The sequence below is a fragment of the Pseudophryne corroboree genome, chromosome 5, assembly GCF_028390025.1.
Source record: "Pseudophryne corroboree isolate aPseCor3 chromosome 5, aPseCor3.hap2, whole genome shotgun sequence".
Classification (NCBI taxonomy): Eukaryota; Metazoa; Chordata; class Amphibia; order Anura; family Myobatrachidae; genus Pseudophryne; species Pseudophryne corroboree.
Genome location: NC_086448.1, coordinates 88,322,307 through 88,338,651, shown reverse-complemented (window position 1 = coordinate 88,338,651; position 16,345 = coordinate 88,322,307). Strand labels below are relative to the sequence as shown.

The 16,345-nt window shown below is 43.8% G+C and overlaps 1 protein-coding gene across 1 annotated transcript in view; it reads right to left on the bottom strand.

Moving 5' to 3' along the window:
- The window catches only part of FAM171A1 (family with sequence similarity 171 member A1), a 205,279-nt gene that overhangs the window by 31,892 nt on the left and 157,042 nt on the right, over positions 1-16,345 (bottom strand). The window contains exons 4-5 of the mRNA XM_063921462.1: positions 14,148-14,306; positions 12,843-13,019 (exon numbers count right to left, since the gene is read on the bottom strand). Of these exons, the coding sequence (XP_063777532.1) occupies positions 12,843-13,019; positions 14,148-14,306 (336 nt within the window). The remainder of the gene's footprint in view (positions 1-12,842; positions 13,020-14,147; positions 14,307-16,345) is intronic.

The following is a 16,345-nucleotide window of genomic DNA, read 5'->3' as shown; positions in this document are numbered from 1 at the left end:
TCATCTAATGGGTCAATCAGTATAATCAGAATATGTATTTCCTATATAGCAAGAACAGTATGCATATATAATGAAGGGAGGCCTAGGAAGAAAATAGGAATGATTTAGTCATCTATGCTCAAGCTTGGATATAACTAAAACCTGGTCTGTTAGTGTGCCTTGATGGTCGAGGTTGGGAAACACTGCACTAGATGGAAGATTAGGCCTAGCAATACTCACCGCTGGACGTACCAGGCGATCCGCCAGAAGTCATCAGGACGCCATCACCAGACACTACTTGAGCCTTACCAGGTAAGTCACCTTTAGACCACCAGAGACGTTTTGTCAACATTTTAAATCAGGTCAACGTTTAACCAATATTGACATGATGAATATCGGATGTGGCCAGTGTCGGCATCCTCAGCATGTCAACATTATGAATGCCGACAGCATATGCCACCCCCTTCCAGAGTTGCACGTTTTAAAAGAAATGTTTTTGCCAGTAACTAAGCAGGAGGATTTGCGTGTGCGTATATATTATATAATATATATATATATATATATATATATATATATATATATATTATATAATATAACATAATGTTGTGCAAGCAGTAGAACCACTTTGCAGCTAAGCATGAACCATCACTGCAATCCCCATCATGATTAAGTAACTGAATCTGTTGTTTTTAAATACTTCTCTTCAATAATTATCGACTTATAAGCTCAGAAAAGAATGGTGATTACATCTAATATGTAGGTGGCTAATGCTGAAAAATAGGCACTTGCCCAGAGATAAATATTTAAAACCTGATAATGTCCCTTGAGATTAGGGACAGCTGTCAAATAAGGATAAGCTCCGTCTGAACCCAGCTTCCTATAGCATGTGTAACTAAATAACACATCATTATAATCCTACAGAACACTCTGCTTCAATTTTCCATGCAAGCCGTTACATTTATCAGGAATGCAATTACCCTGCGCCCAAACCCCAACTCTGCAGACTGTACTATGGGGGAGATTTATTAAACCTTGGAAACACGTTTCACTCATCTCGTGTAGCCATTTTCTAGCTAGCATTGACTGTGTATTGCTTATGTTTAATGCCAGGATTACTGGAAGGTGTTATTGGAATTGAAACTAATTATCTTAAAGAAATTAGATACAAAAATAAAATTAACGCATAAACAGCTCCAGAGATTTGTAAACTAATCCAATTCGTATCGTACAATTTACTCCCCCAGGATTTCTTAAGATTCGGCTAAAACAGCAACATTCTTCCTAAAATTAATGTTTGAAAATGTAAAGTTTTTAATGTCTGTTTGCAGGACAAGGAGGTATGTATGGGACTAAACTGCTGAATTGCAGGACATGGAGGTATGCAGAGGACTGAACTGCTGAATTGCAGGACATGGAGGTATGCAGAGGTCTGAATAGCTGAATTGTAGGACATGGAGGTAACGCAGGGGACTAAATAGCTGAATTGCAGTTCATGGGAGGTATGCAGGGGACTAAACTGCTGAATTAAAAAATTGGTCGAACAGAAGTTTACAAAATTTACTTCTATGGCTTTAATTACAGGTGGAGGGGGGGGGGGGGGGGCAGTAACATACATTGAATGAGGATCATTTCCAGATGTAGGCGTCCCCCAGCCTCTCATCATAAAAATAAAGACCTGTGCACAGGTAATCAGGCACCTGCGAAACCATTACCAGGAATAACTCATTTTCTTTTATACCTATTTAATCCCATTTTTTAGTGTTCTGTAAAAATTATACTTTATATCCAGAGAATGATGTATGTGGTACAGTATATTCACTTACTTCTGAATCATATCTACTGCTCCTCTGGTCTTATACGTGTTTTCTATGACACGGCCAGTTTGCTGTAAAAACAGATGTCGCTGTTTATTTGTGGGTACGCAGTTTACTCTTATGTGCAGCAACTGGTTTATTCAGCCCTTTCTCTGAATGACATGTGGTTTGTGAAGAGAGCCTCTCCAACGGTCAGCACCCTGGACAATTCAATTAGCCGCGAGTTGGGTGAGTTACCATAATAATGGTGTGGAAATGCCGCCAAAAGGCACCTTAACCTGCCCCCTGCGCTGCCCAATGTCGACCTAGACTTGGATATTTTAGTGCGCAGTCCCATAGGGCGAGTCAGATTGTACCGTAAATGCAACATATAGCATTGCTTACTTGTGTTACAAGGTGATTTGCAGCTAATTGAATTGACCCCCAAGTATCAAAGCTGCAGAGGCTGCCCACGCTATAAAATTAACTCCACCTCCTCCATTGGGCTATGCAGCTTTGGTCAATGGTTACTCTGATTTCCAACTACCCCAACTAATCCACATTCATTCACATCTCTGTCATTGAACTGTAAGTGCTGTTTTCTTGTTTGCTCATTTGATTTATGTACTGTGTAATGGGCGCTGCGGATCCCTTGTGGTGCTATATAAAGGATAACAATAACAATAATAATAATAATGTCCATCATGCATCTACTCCACGGACCGGGTCTCCATTTCCTACTCACTATCACCACACTTCTCTCCAAGCTCCTCTTCTCTCTCCACATCCTATTTCTCCCTCCGTTATTATTTTATTTTCCCTTAACTACTTCCACCCTTGAACTTTGGGGCAGATGTATTAAGCCTGGAGAAGTGATAAAGAAGTGATAAGTGGAAGGTGATAACGCACCAGCCAATCATTATGGGTTTGAAAAATGACAGGAGCTGATTGGCTGGTGCGTTCTCACCTTCCACTTATCACTTCTTTATCCCTTTTCCAGGCTTAATACATCGGCCCCTTTGTTTCCTACACCCACTGACCTACACAAGCAGAAACAGACCTCCTATCCTTGCATGTCTTATTTCTTGTTCTGCAACTTCTCCTGGTGACATCTCAATTCTCACCAATCCCTGGGCCCCATGCAATTCCCATCCTGCTCACACTCTTCATTTCACCCCGAAACTTTCCACTCACTTGGTAATTCAAATACCCCAATACTATCCACGTTTCTCTATTGCTCACCCTACACTTTTCATGTACACTTTGGAAAGTGAGATCTGTTTGTCACAAACTCCCACCAATCCACGATCTAGTCATTACAAAATCCCTCACCCCCAAAGAAGCGGAACAGGCTTTCTACCTTCCCCATGCTACACCATGAGCCGCATTCCAGGAACCCTGCCTCACTTTCTCTTACTCAGAAGTCTGTCTATCTCCTCTTCTCAACCCTTTGTGGAGCTGTCATTAATGGTCCTCCAGGTCCAGTTTCACATTTATTTAATAATACTGCTGCCTGGCTCACTTATTTCCTATCCTTTGACATGCTTACTTTCATACTAGGGGATCTCAACATTTCCATCAGTGCCACCACCACCAGTTGCCATTAATGTTCCCATTCCTTCCAGTGGTCTTAATCTCACTGTTATGGATGACCCCTTTGCCCAGTCTTCTTCCACTTCTGCTCAGTGTCTACTTTCTCCCACTCAGCCTTCCACATCCTCAGACCACAATCTCCAGCTACTCTCTCTTATGTCTGTATTGTCCTGCCCTGATAATTCAGCATCAGTCACCAATGCCAAGGCCCTTCACTAAATTCATCTTCCTACGGTGCCGTTACCCTCGCCAAGCAAACATACAGTACTTCACTTCTCTAATATTTACTCAATATTCTAACCCCCATCAATTCTTTCGGGCAGATGTATTAAACCTGGAGAAGTGATAAAGCAGTGATAAGTGCAAGGTGATAACGCACCAGCCAATAGCTCCGATATGTACTTCCCTCAAATTACTCCTTCACAGCCCATAATTTGGCCACCGATTTCAAAGACAAAAATCAATATCATTCAACTACATTGATTTTCTTAAAATTCAGCACAAACCACCCACCTAATCTTAAGCTGGGTACACACTGGAGCAATGTTGGGCCGATTCGCCATTTCGTAATGACAAAACACCTCAGTTTGTACTCTGAATATGGATACCCACAGTCGCATGCAACGTCGTCAGGTTTGTTGTGCTGCACATCAAACCTAGAGATATCGCTAGCAATATAATGCACATCTAAAAGTGTGTATGGCCAACCGGAATACCGGCGATAAGTCAGTTTGACTGGACGTCACCTTCTAGACACTCCTCATTCCTCAAACTGCTCTCCGCCATTTCCGTGTATGCTGGACGCTGGAGGACGGTGCAGATTGTTGTGCGGAGTTCTCTACTGTGCAGCATAGTCTCTAGGTAAGCAAAGCTTGAAAACGATAATCATTCATGACTACCAGACCAAAGAATCACTTTGTAGAGCAAAGCAACACAAAGCAGTAAGCTATGTAGAGCATTCAGCAGGATAAACACAAAGCAATACTGCACAGGAAAAATGGTGTTAACCCTATTTGTACAGCCCATTATTCAACTTTCCAGGGGATCCTTATGAGGGCTGCTCCACTGTGTACAGGAGAAACGATAAATAATATGCGACCAAGCAATACGTTACATCGTTCGGTCGTTTGCAATATTGCAGTGTGTGTACACTCAAATTGGCTAGTTCTGGGCTCAAGGGAAATCGCCAGTAAAGTCAGAACGATTGGTGGTCGCTCCAGTGAGTATCAAGCCCCAAAAAAAAAAAGAGCCGTAGTCATCCTCCTGGACCTTCTTTTGCCCAAGACAACATTGATCACCCCCTTCTCCTGCATACCGATTACTCCATTGGCCTTAATGGCCATTTCCTACCTTTCACAATGCACGTTTCTCTGGAATGTCCTTCCCTCCAACCCCGCAAATCCCTGTCGGTTCCACAGGGCTCCTTTATCGGCTTCTCTGGGTAACCAATTCCCTTATCTGCCCTCCAACATCACCTCTACACTGACTACACTTATATCCCGGTCTTCATATTGGCATTTATTTTATCTAACTTTATGTCCCTGTTTTAGGTCTGCCCTGATATCCCAGTGTCAGACAATGTAGCACCTTTCAATCTAAAGGGGGCACACGCTTGACGATAAGCTCCATGAGGTTTAGCGTTTTCCCTTTCCTCCCAGGCGGCCAATATAGCGCGTACACACTGGAAGATATCACCAACGATATCGTTCAGAGAGGTCACGCCGCGGGCGACCCGTACATGCAGTTTTGGACAATAAATCTAATTTGAGCTGCATGTACAGACGACAGAGGGGCCGATAATGACCCGCGGGAACGCGCATCGTCCATCAGCCGTAGCGTACTCTGGGAAATATTGTATAAACCACAGGTTCTCAAACTCGGTCCTCAGGACCCCACACAGTGCATGTTTTGCAGGTGTCCTCACAGAATCACAAGTGAAATAATTAGCTCCACCTGTGGACCTTTTAAAATGTGTCAGTGAGTAATTAATACACCTGTGCACTTGCTGGGTTACCTGCAAAACATGCACTGTGTGGGGTCCTGAGGACCGAGTTTGAGAACCACTGGTATAAACGATATCGTAGAAGGCTGAAAATGAGCGATAAGAATACATGGGATAGATAGACACAAGAGACTTGTTGAGAGAAAATTATGCTAATTGAATCCGGCTTGAGTTGAACTTTTAATGTGTCTGCTTTGGTGTTGTTCACGTGGGATGTAGTCACCATTCCGGCAGTCAGCATACCGACGCTGGCAATAAACATTAAAAAAAACAACAACAAAAGAAAACAAATATAAAATGCAGACTATGATTAAAAACATTCAGTTATCGCTTTTTTTTTTTTTTTAATTACTGAGATTTTACTTTTGCTTGTGCAATTCTCATGTTACATTTCCCTGTAAATATTAACGGCAATTTCTTTCACTGTAAGTTCATTGATATTGACACCCATGATAAAAGGTTACAGTTTTATGTTAATGAGCTGCAAAAATCACAAATACATTTACACCCCCCCACCTCCACAGCATATTTTGGAACATTAGCTCAATTTGTGCGGCTAAACCATCTATGTTTTGTTTTCCAAAGCAAATCTGGTACTACCCATCACTCCACAGCAGAAACCAAGGGTTATACACAAACTATTGTGACTTCGTCCCGAACACAAATTGCAATTAATCAGACATTTGCGTTCATGGTCTACCTTGCACTAATTAGACACTGAAAATAACCCTCATTACATCAGGCCAAGAAATAATTCCACCAGTTCTTGATTTTTAACACTATTCAATAACATTTCCGCGACTACACCAGCAAAAGTTTTCCGGTTGCTTTCCACAAGGGCCTGTGACGCTTATTGTATTCAGTCTTGACCTTCTGGTAGTCTGTGTGTACCCTGTCTTTTAGCCAATCAGATCATTAGAAAGCAGGGTGCCCCAGACTTGTTTACATAGCAGGAGCAGAGTCCCTCCGCAGCACAGAGTGTATCAGGAAATGGGTGATGTGTCAGTCAGGACTGCATGTTATAGGGGCAGTTTTATGAAGTGAGGAGAGGGAACAGAGGGAACTGGGATGCCCCATAGTTACATAATGCACAGAAGGGATGCAATCAATTTGCCGATGCTTGGGATCCTGGCGGTCAGAATACAGACGCCAGAATCCCGACTGCTGACAATGTCGACAGCTGCAATCCCTGCTAACAAGGATTACCCATAGAGTGGGAATAAAACCTGTGGCGAGCGCAGCAAGGGGACTCTTTGCGATCGCCCTCGCTGCCGACATACTGACGGCCGGGATGCCGTTGTCGGTATACTGACGGCCAGCATCCTGACCGTCTGTATATCATACTGATCCCACGCAAAACAATGATTGCAGAACAATCTCTGCATGAAATAAAAGTTCATACATCCAAATACTTCACTATGGTGATCCTGGACCTTTAACAAATGACAGTCGTACAGGACAAATGACTTCGCTAACAACAAATACTTAATAGCACGTTTCTGGGGGGTTTTCTAAGCTCCTCCATAGGTTTTAGATGTTTTGCTTGGAGGCAAATTCATACGTAAAACTGCAACAAAACCATCTTTGTGAAGCCGTGTTCATGTGATCTGCACCTCTAACGGCCTTAGGCATTATTTTCCCTTTCCTAATTTAAAGTTGGAGCAGCCCAGTCATGTGACCCAGTGTAATAATATGCTCGGCTTCGGAAACTTGTAAAGAAAGTAAAAGGGTAAAGAATGCCGCCAAGCTGCAGACCTGCAACAAAGCCTGGGTTTGTTTGCAGCTTTAACTGGAAGAAGTGTTTTCCTTGTAAAGAGAAAATAACTCCCAAATGCCTCATAAAAGTCACAGATTATGTGCCAGTAAGCAGCCAACTAACCCTATTCTTTATATTCACTCTGTGTAATAGGTCTGAATGTGGAGCTTACTGTTAACGAGAGAGCCACTATTTTCCCTTTCTCCACAATCCCTTGATTGGCTCCTAAAGCTCCTATGCCAATGTCTGTGCCATGACCTGGTGGCCGCACAAAGGATTAACATAGTTAGGCCAAGGCATGTTTAGTCAATACAGTTCCCAAAGAATAGAAAGGGATAAACAGTTGTATATGGAACGATACATCGGCCGTCCCAGTCACAATGAATGATATATACTGCGCGACAGCGCGATACATCGTTCACAGCCGCATTCCAATGCATGCAGGGTGAGACGATAGGACGACCCGTGGGAGTGTGCAGTAGTGGGAACACACTAGATGATGTGCCTGATATAAGTCGGTTCGATCACAACATTTTGCCGCCTACTGTGTACCCTGCTTTACAACAGAAAAGTAATATATGTCAATATTCAGACATATATTACCACAACACGGGTGTAGTACGGCTGACCGGCGGTCTCCTGACCGCCGGCCAGCTTACAGACGCCGGGATCCCGGCGGGGAGGGGCGAGTGCAGCAAGCCCCTTGCGGGCTCGGTGGCGAGTGGAAATAGTCCCTGTTGGTCGGCATGCCGACCATCGGGACAGTGACCCGTCGGGCTGGTGGAGGAGGTCATGTGACTGTCGGTCAGCTGACCGGCGGTCACATGAATACCACCCCCACAACACAATACACCCTGGAGAACCATATCTATCTGCTCATTTGTATTTTAATAGCCCCATAACTTAACTTTGTACTGCCTGTTGGCAGGACATAGGAGTTTATTCATGAAGCAGTGAAAAGAGTGGAGAAGTGAGCTTGTGGAGAAGTTAACCATGGCAACCAATCAGCTGCTCCGTACAATAGTATGGTATGCAAATAACAAATATTACGTCAATGCTGATTGGTTGCCATGGGCAACTTCTCCACTGGCTCACTTCTCCACACTTTTCACTGCTTCATGAATAGACCCCTTAGTACAGTACTCGCGCCTACTCCTATTGTTCCACATGATCTGGTGAGACATCACCACCTCTGAGCTTTCACTGGTTGTCCTCACAAGCTGCAGTAGGGACTACAATTTGACTTTGTGCCCCAGCTGAGAAAACAGCCCACATACAAAGTCATTTTTAGACTTGAAAACCCTTTTGATAACTCATATGTTCTACCACCTTGAAGACAAAAGAGAAAGTGAAAACAAGTCTGGGGTCGCCAATGGGACTATGGCCTAATTAAAACCTGATCGCAACAGCAAATTTGTTAGCTAATGGACAAAACCATGCGCACTGCAGGGGTGGGGGGGGGGGCAGATATAACATGTGCAGAGAGAGTTAGATTTGGGTGGGTTATTTTGTTTCTGTGCAGAGTAAATACTGGCTGCTTTATTTTTACACTGCAATTTAGATTTCAGTTTGAACACACCACACCCAAATCTAACTCTCTCTGCACATGTTATATCTACCCCCCCTGCAGTGCACATGGTTTTGCCCATTAGCTAACAAATTTGCTAAAGCGATCAGGTCTGAATTAGGCTCAACAATCAATCACGGCTGAATGCACTGCAGCAGCCAAATTTAAGGGTTCCAAATCATACACATTTACTATCAGCCCAAACTCTTAATCTAAATTAACACTGCAGCCTACAATGATATGATCCAGCTTTGCCGAAACATCTCCTCAGCAAGAATCACATGGGAAAAGACCGACCAGGTTATTGGCTCCTAAAACTTTTGTGTGCTCCGCAAAAAAAAAAAAAAAGCAGAGTCTAAATTTCCTCCCAGCAAGAGACACTTTGTCCAGTCTCTATAATACCGGGAGGTGGCGAAGATCCAAACGTAGTATTAGCCAAGGGTCATTCCTGCAGAATATGAAAGTGAATTCTGGAAATATAAAGCTGTTTTGCACATCAAGGTTTTCTTCTGGGGATGTTTTCAAAAAAGTCAAAAGGAGGTGAAGAGATTTTTTTCTCAAATAAACAAAAAAACAAAACATTAATTGAATATTTGGGGCATAATTCTATAAAACATCACATATTTTGTAACGTTCTAGAACAGTGAAAGTAAGACTGGATTGTTTTGTTTGAAAGCATTGTAAATTTAATTTGCCCATGATATTAATACACTTGGGAGCGGATTCAGACCTGATCGGTGCTGTGCGTTTTCACACAGCAGCGATCAGGTCTGAACTGCGCATGCGCCGACACATGGCGGACAGCCGACGGCTGTTGTAGCCCTGTGATCGCCTCTGCCTGATTGACAGGCAGAGGCGGTCACTGGGCGGGAGGGGGCAGGTCGGCTGCGTTTGGACGCCGTTTAGGGGGCGCGGTCCGGGCAACGCAGGCGTGCCTGGGCCTCTGGGAAGGGGGGGGGCAAATCGGGCCACGGCGGCTGCGTGACATCACACGCAGCCTTTGAGACCCGGGCAGTGACGAGTAGCTCCCTGCCAGCGCACAGGAGCTGCGCTGGCTGGGAGCTTTTCTTAAGTACAAAGGCATCACCGCTGTGCAATGCTTTTGTACTTGTGCGACAGGGCAGGGGCGGACACGTGGGGCGGTCTAGCCCTGTGCTGGGCTTCCCCCGCATGTTGGTGTGACTGTTTGTAGATGTGCACAATAAAGCACATCTACGATCAGGTCTGAATTAGGCCCTTGGATCGGGGCACTATACATTCTGTTATCGCCCAGATTTGTCCTCTGAATGACAGGATATGTAATGTGTCATCGTTACTAAGCGTCCTAGAAATATTAAACAGTCTCTGTGTTAACCAATCACAGAACAGGCTGTACCACAGCTGCCAAGCCCAATCCACCGCAGGCTAGCCTGTGACACTCTGATATACGTCACCTGTCAGGGGTATAAATGTGCTCTACTCACTTGTCAAATAAAATATAGTAAGAGACCATGGGGGCAGATGTACTAACCTGGAGATGGCATAAGGAAGTGATAAACCAGTGATAAGTGCAAGCTGATAACCACACCAGCTAATCAGCTCCAATATGTAAATTAACAGTTAGGAGCTTATTGGCTGGTGCCTTTATCACCTTGCATCACTGGTTTATCACTTTCTTATGCCGTCTCCAGGTTAATACATCTGCCCCCACATTCAAAGCTTCATCTGCCAAAATGTAGCACAGGGGTTGTCATTAGCCAGAGATGCCAGGATTAAGAGATGTGACAGTCCCTTAGCTTCTCCCTGTGTAACCTCGTGAATGGATCTAAGGCTGGGAACACCCTTGACTCTATATCGTTCTTACTGCCAACAAACAATATATCGACTTTACCATCGTCTGGTGTGCTCACCCAATATATCTGTGAACCACGTCATTCCCCGATATATCACATCGGATGTGCAGCACGGCAGATACAGATATATCGTAACCTCTGCGGGTGTGTTCTGGCATCCAACCGACTGTACGATATATTGGTCGCAGAATCCATTGAATAGGTCGTCACAAGAAGGCGGGCATATTCTAATGAGCTCTGCTGGGCAGACATATCGGGCAGATGATTGGCCAGTGTGTATGCAGAATATCGTCTGGGTATTAACCTTACCAATCGTTAGATCTGTTGGCTTGTTGGCCACACAGCAGATCCGTTTGCCATGTGTATACCCAGCATAAGGAGAAAGAAATCTCTTCCAGAACAGCTGGATTGGCCAATATACAGTACTCTGGGGGATATTCAGTAACAGTCTGCGCCTCACCTACAGATAAATGCCGTACACAACACGCAGGTTAGGCATGTGTGAGGTTATAAAGGTAGCAGTATAAAGAAAGCTGTACGCCTGGTTTAAACAAACATTTAGCAGAAAATAAACCTCATATCTGCTACTCCGGCTGATCGCCGTTGTTTTATCTGCGTCTGTGGCCGGTTTGCTCAGCAAACACATCATGTGCTTAATAGACTGTTCCAGAGAGCAGTTTCCTTAGTGATTAAATAAACACAGTCTGAAGGGGACAGGTGTAGGTCGTAGAGATCTGAATGGACCGTGTTGATATGATGCATTATTACTTGAGATCCTTATCTACTGTATTGTCAGATATGGTTAAGTCAATACGTAACCTATCCATCACTTATGGCTAAACATACTCAAGTAATCTACATCCGTTATGTTATCTCTGAGCATCATGCAACACACTCATGAATAATTATACATATTAGTTACACGTTTACTACAGCCATTATTTCCATTGATAAATGATGCAATATAGAGTGACTGTCTCTGTCACCTACACAGAGAGAGAGAGAGAGAGAGAGAGAGAGAGAGAGAGAGACATCTGAAGACTGGACAAATATTCTGCCTACGACGTCACACTGGGTCTTTGGGGGAGATCAGCAGTGATAAAAGTGGAGAAGTGAGCCAGTGTAGATGTTGCCCGTGGCAACCAATTAGCATTGAAGTAACATTTATAATTTGCATACTATAAAATTATACAGAGCAGCTGATTGGTTGCCATGGGCAACTTCTCCACTGGCTCACATCTCTACTTTTATCACTTCTTAGTACATCTCCCTCAGATGTGGACAGTGATGCTAAACATAGTGCATAGAATCTGATGTAGGACACAGTACGGCATCATCCTGTCAGTAATTGACAGTCTGTTGCCGTTAGGGGTGTGAGGAGGGGCAGTGACGGCCTCCATTTGCCAAAATGGAGACGATGTCACCACTGTTGTGTGGGAGTCCTGTTGCCAGGAGGGATGAGGCCAGGATCTCCGTTGGAGGACTGAGATTACTTGGCCGCTTTGTAGCACCTGCAGCGGCCAGCTTGCATGACCCCATGGTTCTCCAGCTGCCGAATGGATCGATGCTGCATCCTAGCACGCAGCTCGGCTCACTAATGCATGCAGGAGGCGTGATGCCCCCTGCTGTATTATCATATTAGTGCTATCGCTGCTGCTTCCATAGAAGAAGGAGCAAAAGCTCCGTCCACATCTGAATCAGGCCCACTGTGTCTCAGTGTCGTTTGGTTCAGCTCACAAAATGGCCGCCGACACAGTATGCAGGTGACTGGGATATAAATAAATGGTTAAGAATTATAAGTAAAAGCAAATTTGGCAGCTAAAAGGCAGGAAGGATACTGCTGAGGAAAACGTCCCACCTCCAAAACTGTAAACTATATTACAAAGGAAACCTTTTATAAACACAACTAACTTAGCTCTATCTAACACCACAAAACCTGCTTGATAAAAAATACACAAAGAGGGTTTGGATACAACTACAGCGACACAAGTTTCTTGAAAAAAAGATTATTTTTTTTGTTTAAAGTACTTTAATTACATTTCAACAACTAAGTTAAGCAGTAACGAATATCTAAACCATGTGACTGGAGTTTCCTGATGACACCATAATTGCATTACCATACCAAAAATCTAATTTCCTGGGTTCTTTCATTTCTAAATAGGGAGCCCTAGGCGTACAGACCAATGGAACGGAGAGACGGCGGTATGCCTCGGTGCTATCAGAAAAAAGTCCCGGCACTCAGCACGGACAGATCTTATTTACTGTATGATGCTGTGATATGTCGGAAAGCTCCTGTACAGCCGCCATTACACCCTCTTACCTTGATTTTGGTCGAATCTCCAAGCGGGAACATGGGCATTATGCTTCAGGTTGCTGTGAGCTATGAGCGGCACAGTCACATAGATTGGTCCTTGAACCAAGATGTCTGTCTTATCGCTGCTGAGCAAATGAATACTGACTGCGGTGACCGGGGTGAGGTCAAATCTGCTGCTGTTCCCTGTGAAATAACACAACAGTAAGTAGCTGAAAAAGCACATGGCAATAGAACGTCATATACGAATGAGCAGTTACAGTCCGTATAAGTATAATAGATGCCAGCAGGGTCAGTGCTTGTGCCAGGCAGTAACTGCAGATTAAGCAGTCATGTGGCAGCCTGGCACACCTGTAGTGTGTCCGAATGAACCAAACGTGACATTTGACTTGTACTTCTGGCCAAGTCCCATCCAGCAGCCCAACTGGAAGTGTCAGCTTCCTAACTCACTCAGTTCCTTACACTGCCAAACACACCCTCGTTATATTGTGCTGAGCCTTGGCCTGCTCTTACTGGCAGCTTCGTATTCCGTACAGCTCTTCCAAGTAACAATTTCCACATTTCACCCTCTGCTCTCTCAAAAACGCAACCATAGCAAAATAACATCCTCATTCCATCCGGATTTAAAGGACCCAAGTTAGGGATAAAGTGGGGTCAAGACCGATAAATATTTGGGATGTGGTTTAGTCTGTGGGGTATTGACGTGAAGTGGGGTTATCTGTGAATCCAGCAGTACTGTAAGTGCGACACATAGCCGCACTTACTGTCCGGTGAGAGAACACTGTATATAACGGATTCGACCTGACAGAGTCAAACAAGACACGACTTTGATTTGGTGCTGTGTGACGTAAAGTGCCGGCACCCTGACCACCAGTCTATACCCCACTGTGAGCTACTCCAGTGTCCCATAAGGATGAAGGAGAAATTGTACATATAATTTATTTTAGAATTAATCTCGATTTGGGGAGGCCGAATAAAGATGGAAAGCTGCAATGGAATCAGTGATATCTGATTTGAATCTAACAGGAGCCCAGGTCAAGGAAAGATTGTGCATATGGGAGTGCGCAATGTTACCGGACGCAGTCAACATGCGATGGGTTAGAAACACAGAGCTCCGAGTCGGTTTGTAAATCAACTGTGGTCGGTTGGGAGAAGGTTAAAACTTTGTCTAAACTATTTATTTTTGTTTAGAGGCATATGACATAAGTGTGTTTCATTTTATATTTGTACCAATATCTAGCCTGGATTTGAATGAATAAAAAAAAGAAAAGAAAAGAATAGGAGAGTGCACATATACCACTGCACATTACTAACCTGATGAGTTTCCATCTGATCCTAGCAAGTAGGGAAAGTTGTCAACCTCGGAGGAAGTGCTGACGGAGGTCAGGAAAGCGGCCAGGTCCTTGTAGGTGGCATTACCAGGCAGGTCCAGGGCACTCCTTGCAAAGTGAACTCGGGGCTGCAGTCTTGACCCTGTGTGTGTACCACAAACACCCACAACAACAAGGTGAGAACTGCAAACATAAAACTTCTTCAAATTACAAAAACTTATGTCCAAACTGCACACAGAACACCCAACTCCTGTCTTCAGCATCAAAAATGTACATATGGAGGTCACCTATACACAGTGGCAGCCATTTTGTTAGCTTAACAAGTAACAAAACATATAATACAGTATACACTTTCACTTGGAGCTAGTAATGTCATTAAAGAACTTCTATCTTAGTAAATAGATAAAGTGACGATGTACAGATGTGTCCTCAAACACTAAAATGGCGTGAGACACCCAGCGCGAGTGAGTTGCGCTGCGCAGAGTGGTATAGCATAGTGACATTTTCTTTAAAAGTACAACGGAACTTGGCTTGAAAAAAGAAAAAAAAAAAGCTGCGGCTGCTGCACCGTAGCACTTTGTATACAGATTCAGGGACACATGTACTAAACCTTGGAAACTGAAGAGAGAAACTACCAACCAACCAGCTCCTGTCCAAACACAGCCTGTAACATGGCAGCTAGGAGCTGATTGGCTAGTATGTTATCTCTCTTCAAGGCTTAGTACATCTCCCCCTCAGACTCAGTCGCACAAGCGTCACCCACCTAATCAGTCTAGTTAAGCAGTTTTGTTGCTTGTTGAGTTTGTGCGACGAAGGAGGATATGTACTAAGAAGTGATAAAAATGGAGAAGTGAGCCAGTGGAGAAGTGGTCCATGGCAACCAATCAGCTGCTCTGCATACTTTTATAGTATGCACATTATAAATGTTACATCAATGCTGATTGTTTGCCATGGGCAACTTCTCCACTTTTATCACTGCTTAGTACATCTTCCCCTAAAACACACATTTGAGCCAAAAAGAGGATTGACACAAGCCGTGTCGCATGGGACCTGGCGCACTGAGGAGGGCTGCTTAGTGCGACTGTGTCAATAGTGTATAATGAGACATCTGTATATGCAGAGGGGGTAAAAGTTATGGTCGCTTATTGAAGTTCAAACGTTATCCAGAGCGGGGCAACCGTGGAGACGGGATTATATAGGGGAAGAGTACAAATTGTGTATATACAGATCACGTACCAGGGGATCATTTACATTTGTCCTCTGATCTGTATAAGATAAACAATGCTTTTGAAAACGGATAGTGTTCTTTCTGGATTAACAAGTATTTCCAGTACTATAAATGAACCCATATATTTTTAAATGAAAAGTAAGTATGCACAGAAAGACTGTACCCAAGCAAGTCACAGAAGCGCACGGTCTACTGGTTGTTTAAGACAGCGGAAAACCCAAGTTAAAGAACATTTCCTATCACGTCATATGGAAAACCGTGTCACTGTACTGGCTGATTCTGTGATCTCCCTTTTGGTATGTATTTATCAAAGTGTGAAACATAGATAGGGTTACGGTAATGACTGCAGCAGTGCTCATGGGGCAGTTGTGCTGTTCCACGGCGGTGTGGTATAACAGATCTACAATGTATAAGTAGAAAGTCAACAGGTCGACAACATATGGTCGACGTGCATTAGGTTGAGAGTGGTTAAGGTCAACAGGTACAAAAGGTTGACAGGGCAAAAACGTCAGGTCGACACAAAAATGGTCACCACGTTGTTGCTTTTTAGGCCAAATCTTGTATAATACGTTTTATAAGACCACCATCAGTACAAATGTGTACTCTCGCAAAGAAGAGCGAGAAAAAGGGTCAACCATTTTCTTGTTGACTTTTTGCACCCGTTGATCATAATGTGTCGACCTACTGACGGTCTACCTAGACATTGTAGATCTATCTTTCGGATACCTTCCCCGGGTAGTCTATTTATCAAGTACCGTGGATCTCATTACCAGTAGTATTAAAAAGAATAAAATATTTTATTTGTAGATTTAGGGGTATACTCCATTAAAGTCGGATCCTCACCGACGGAAAGGATCAGACACATCACTATTCAATGCGGGCCGTTTCCCTATCCCATTCCGACCATTCATTTCCACCCTCTCTTATGGGCGGGGTTGAAGACACATGGATGA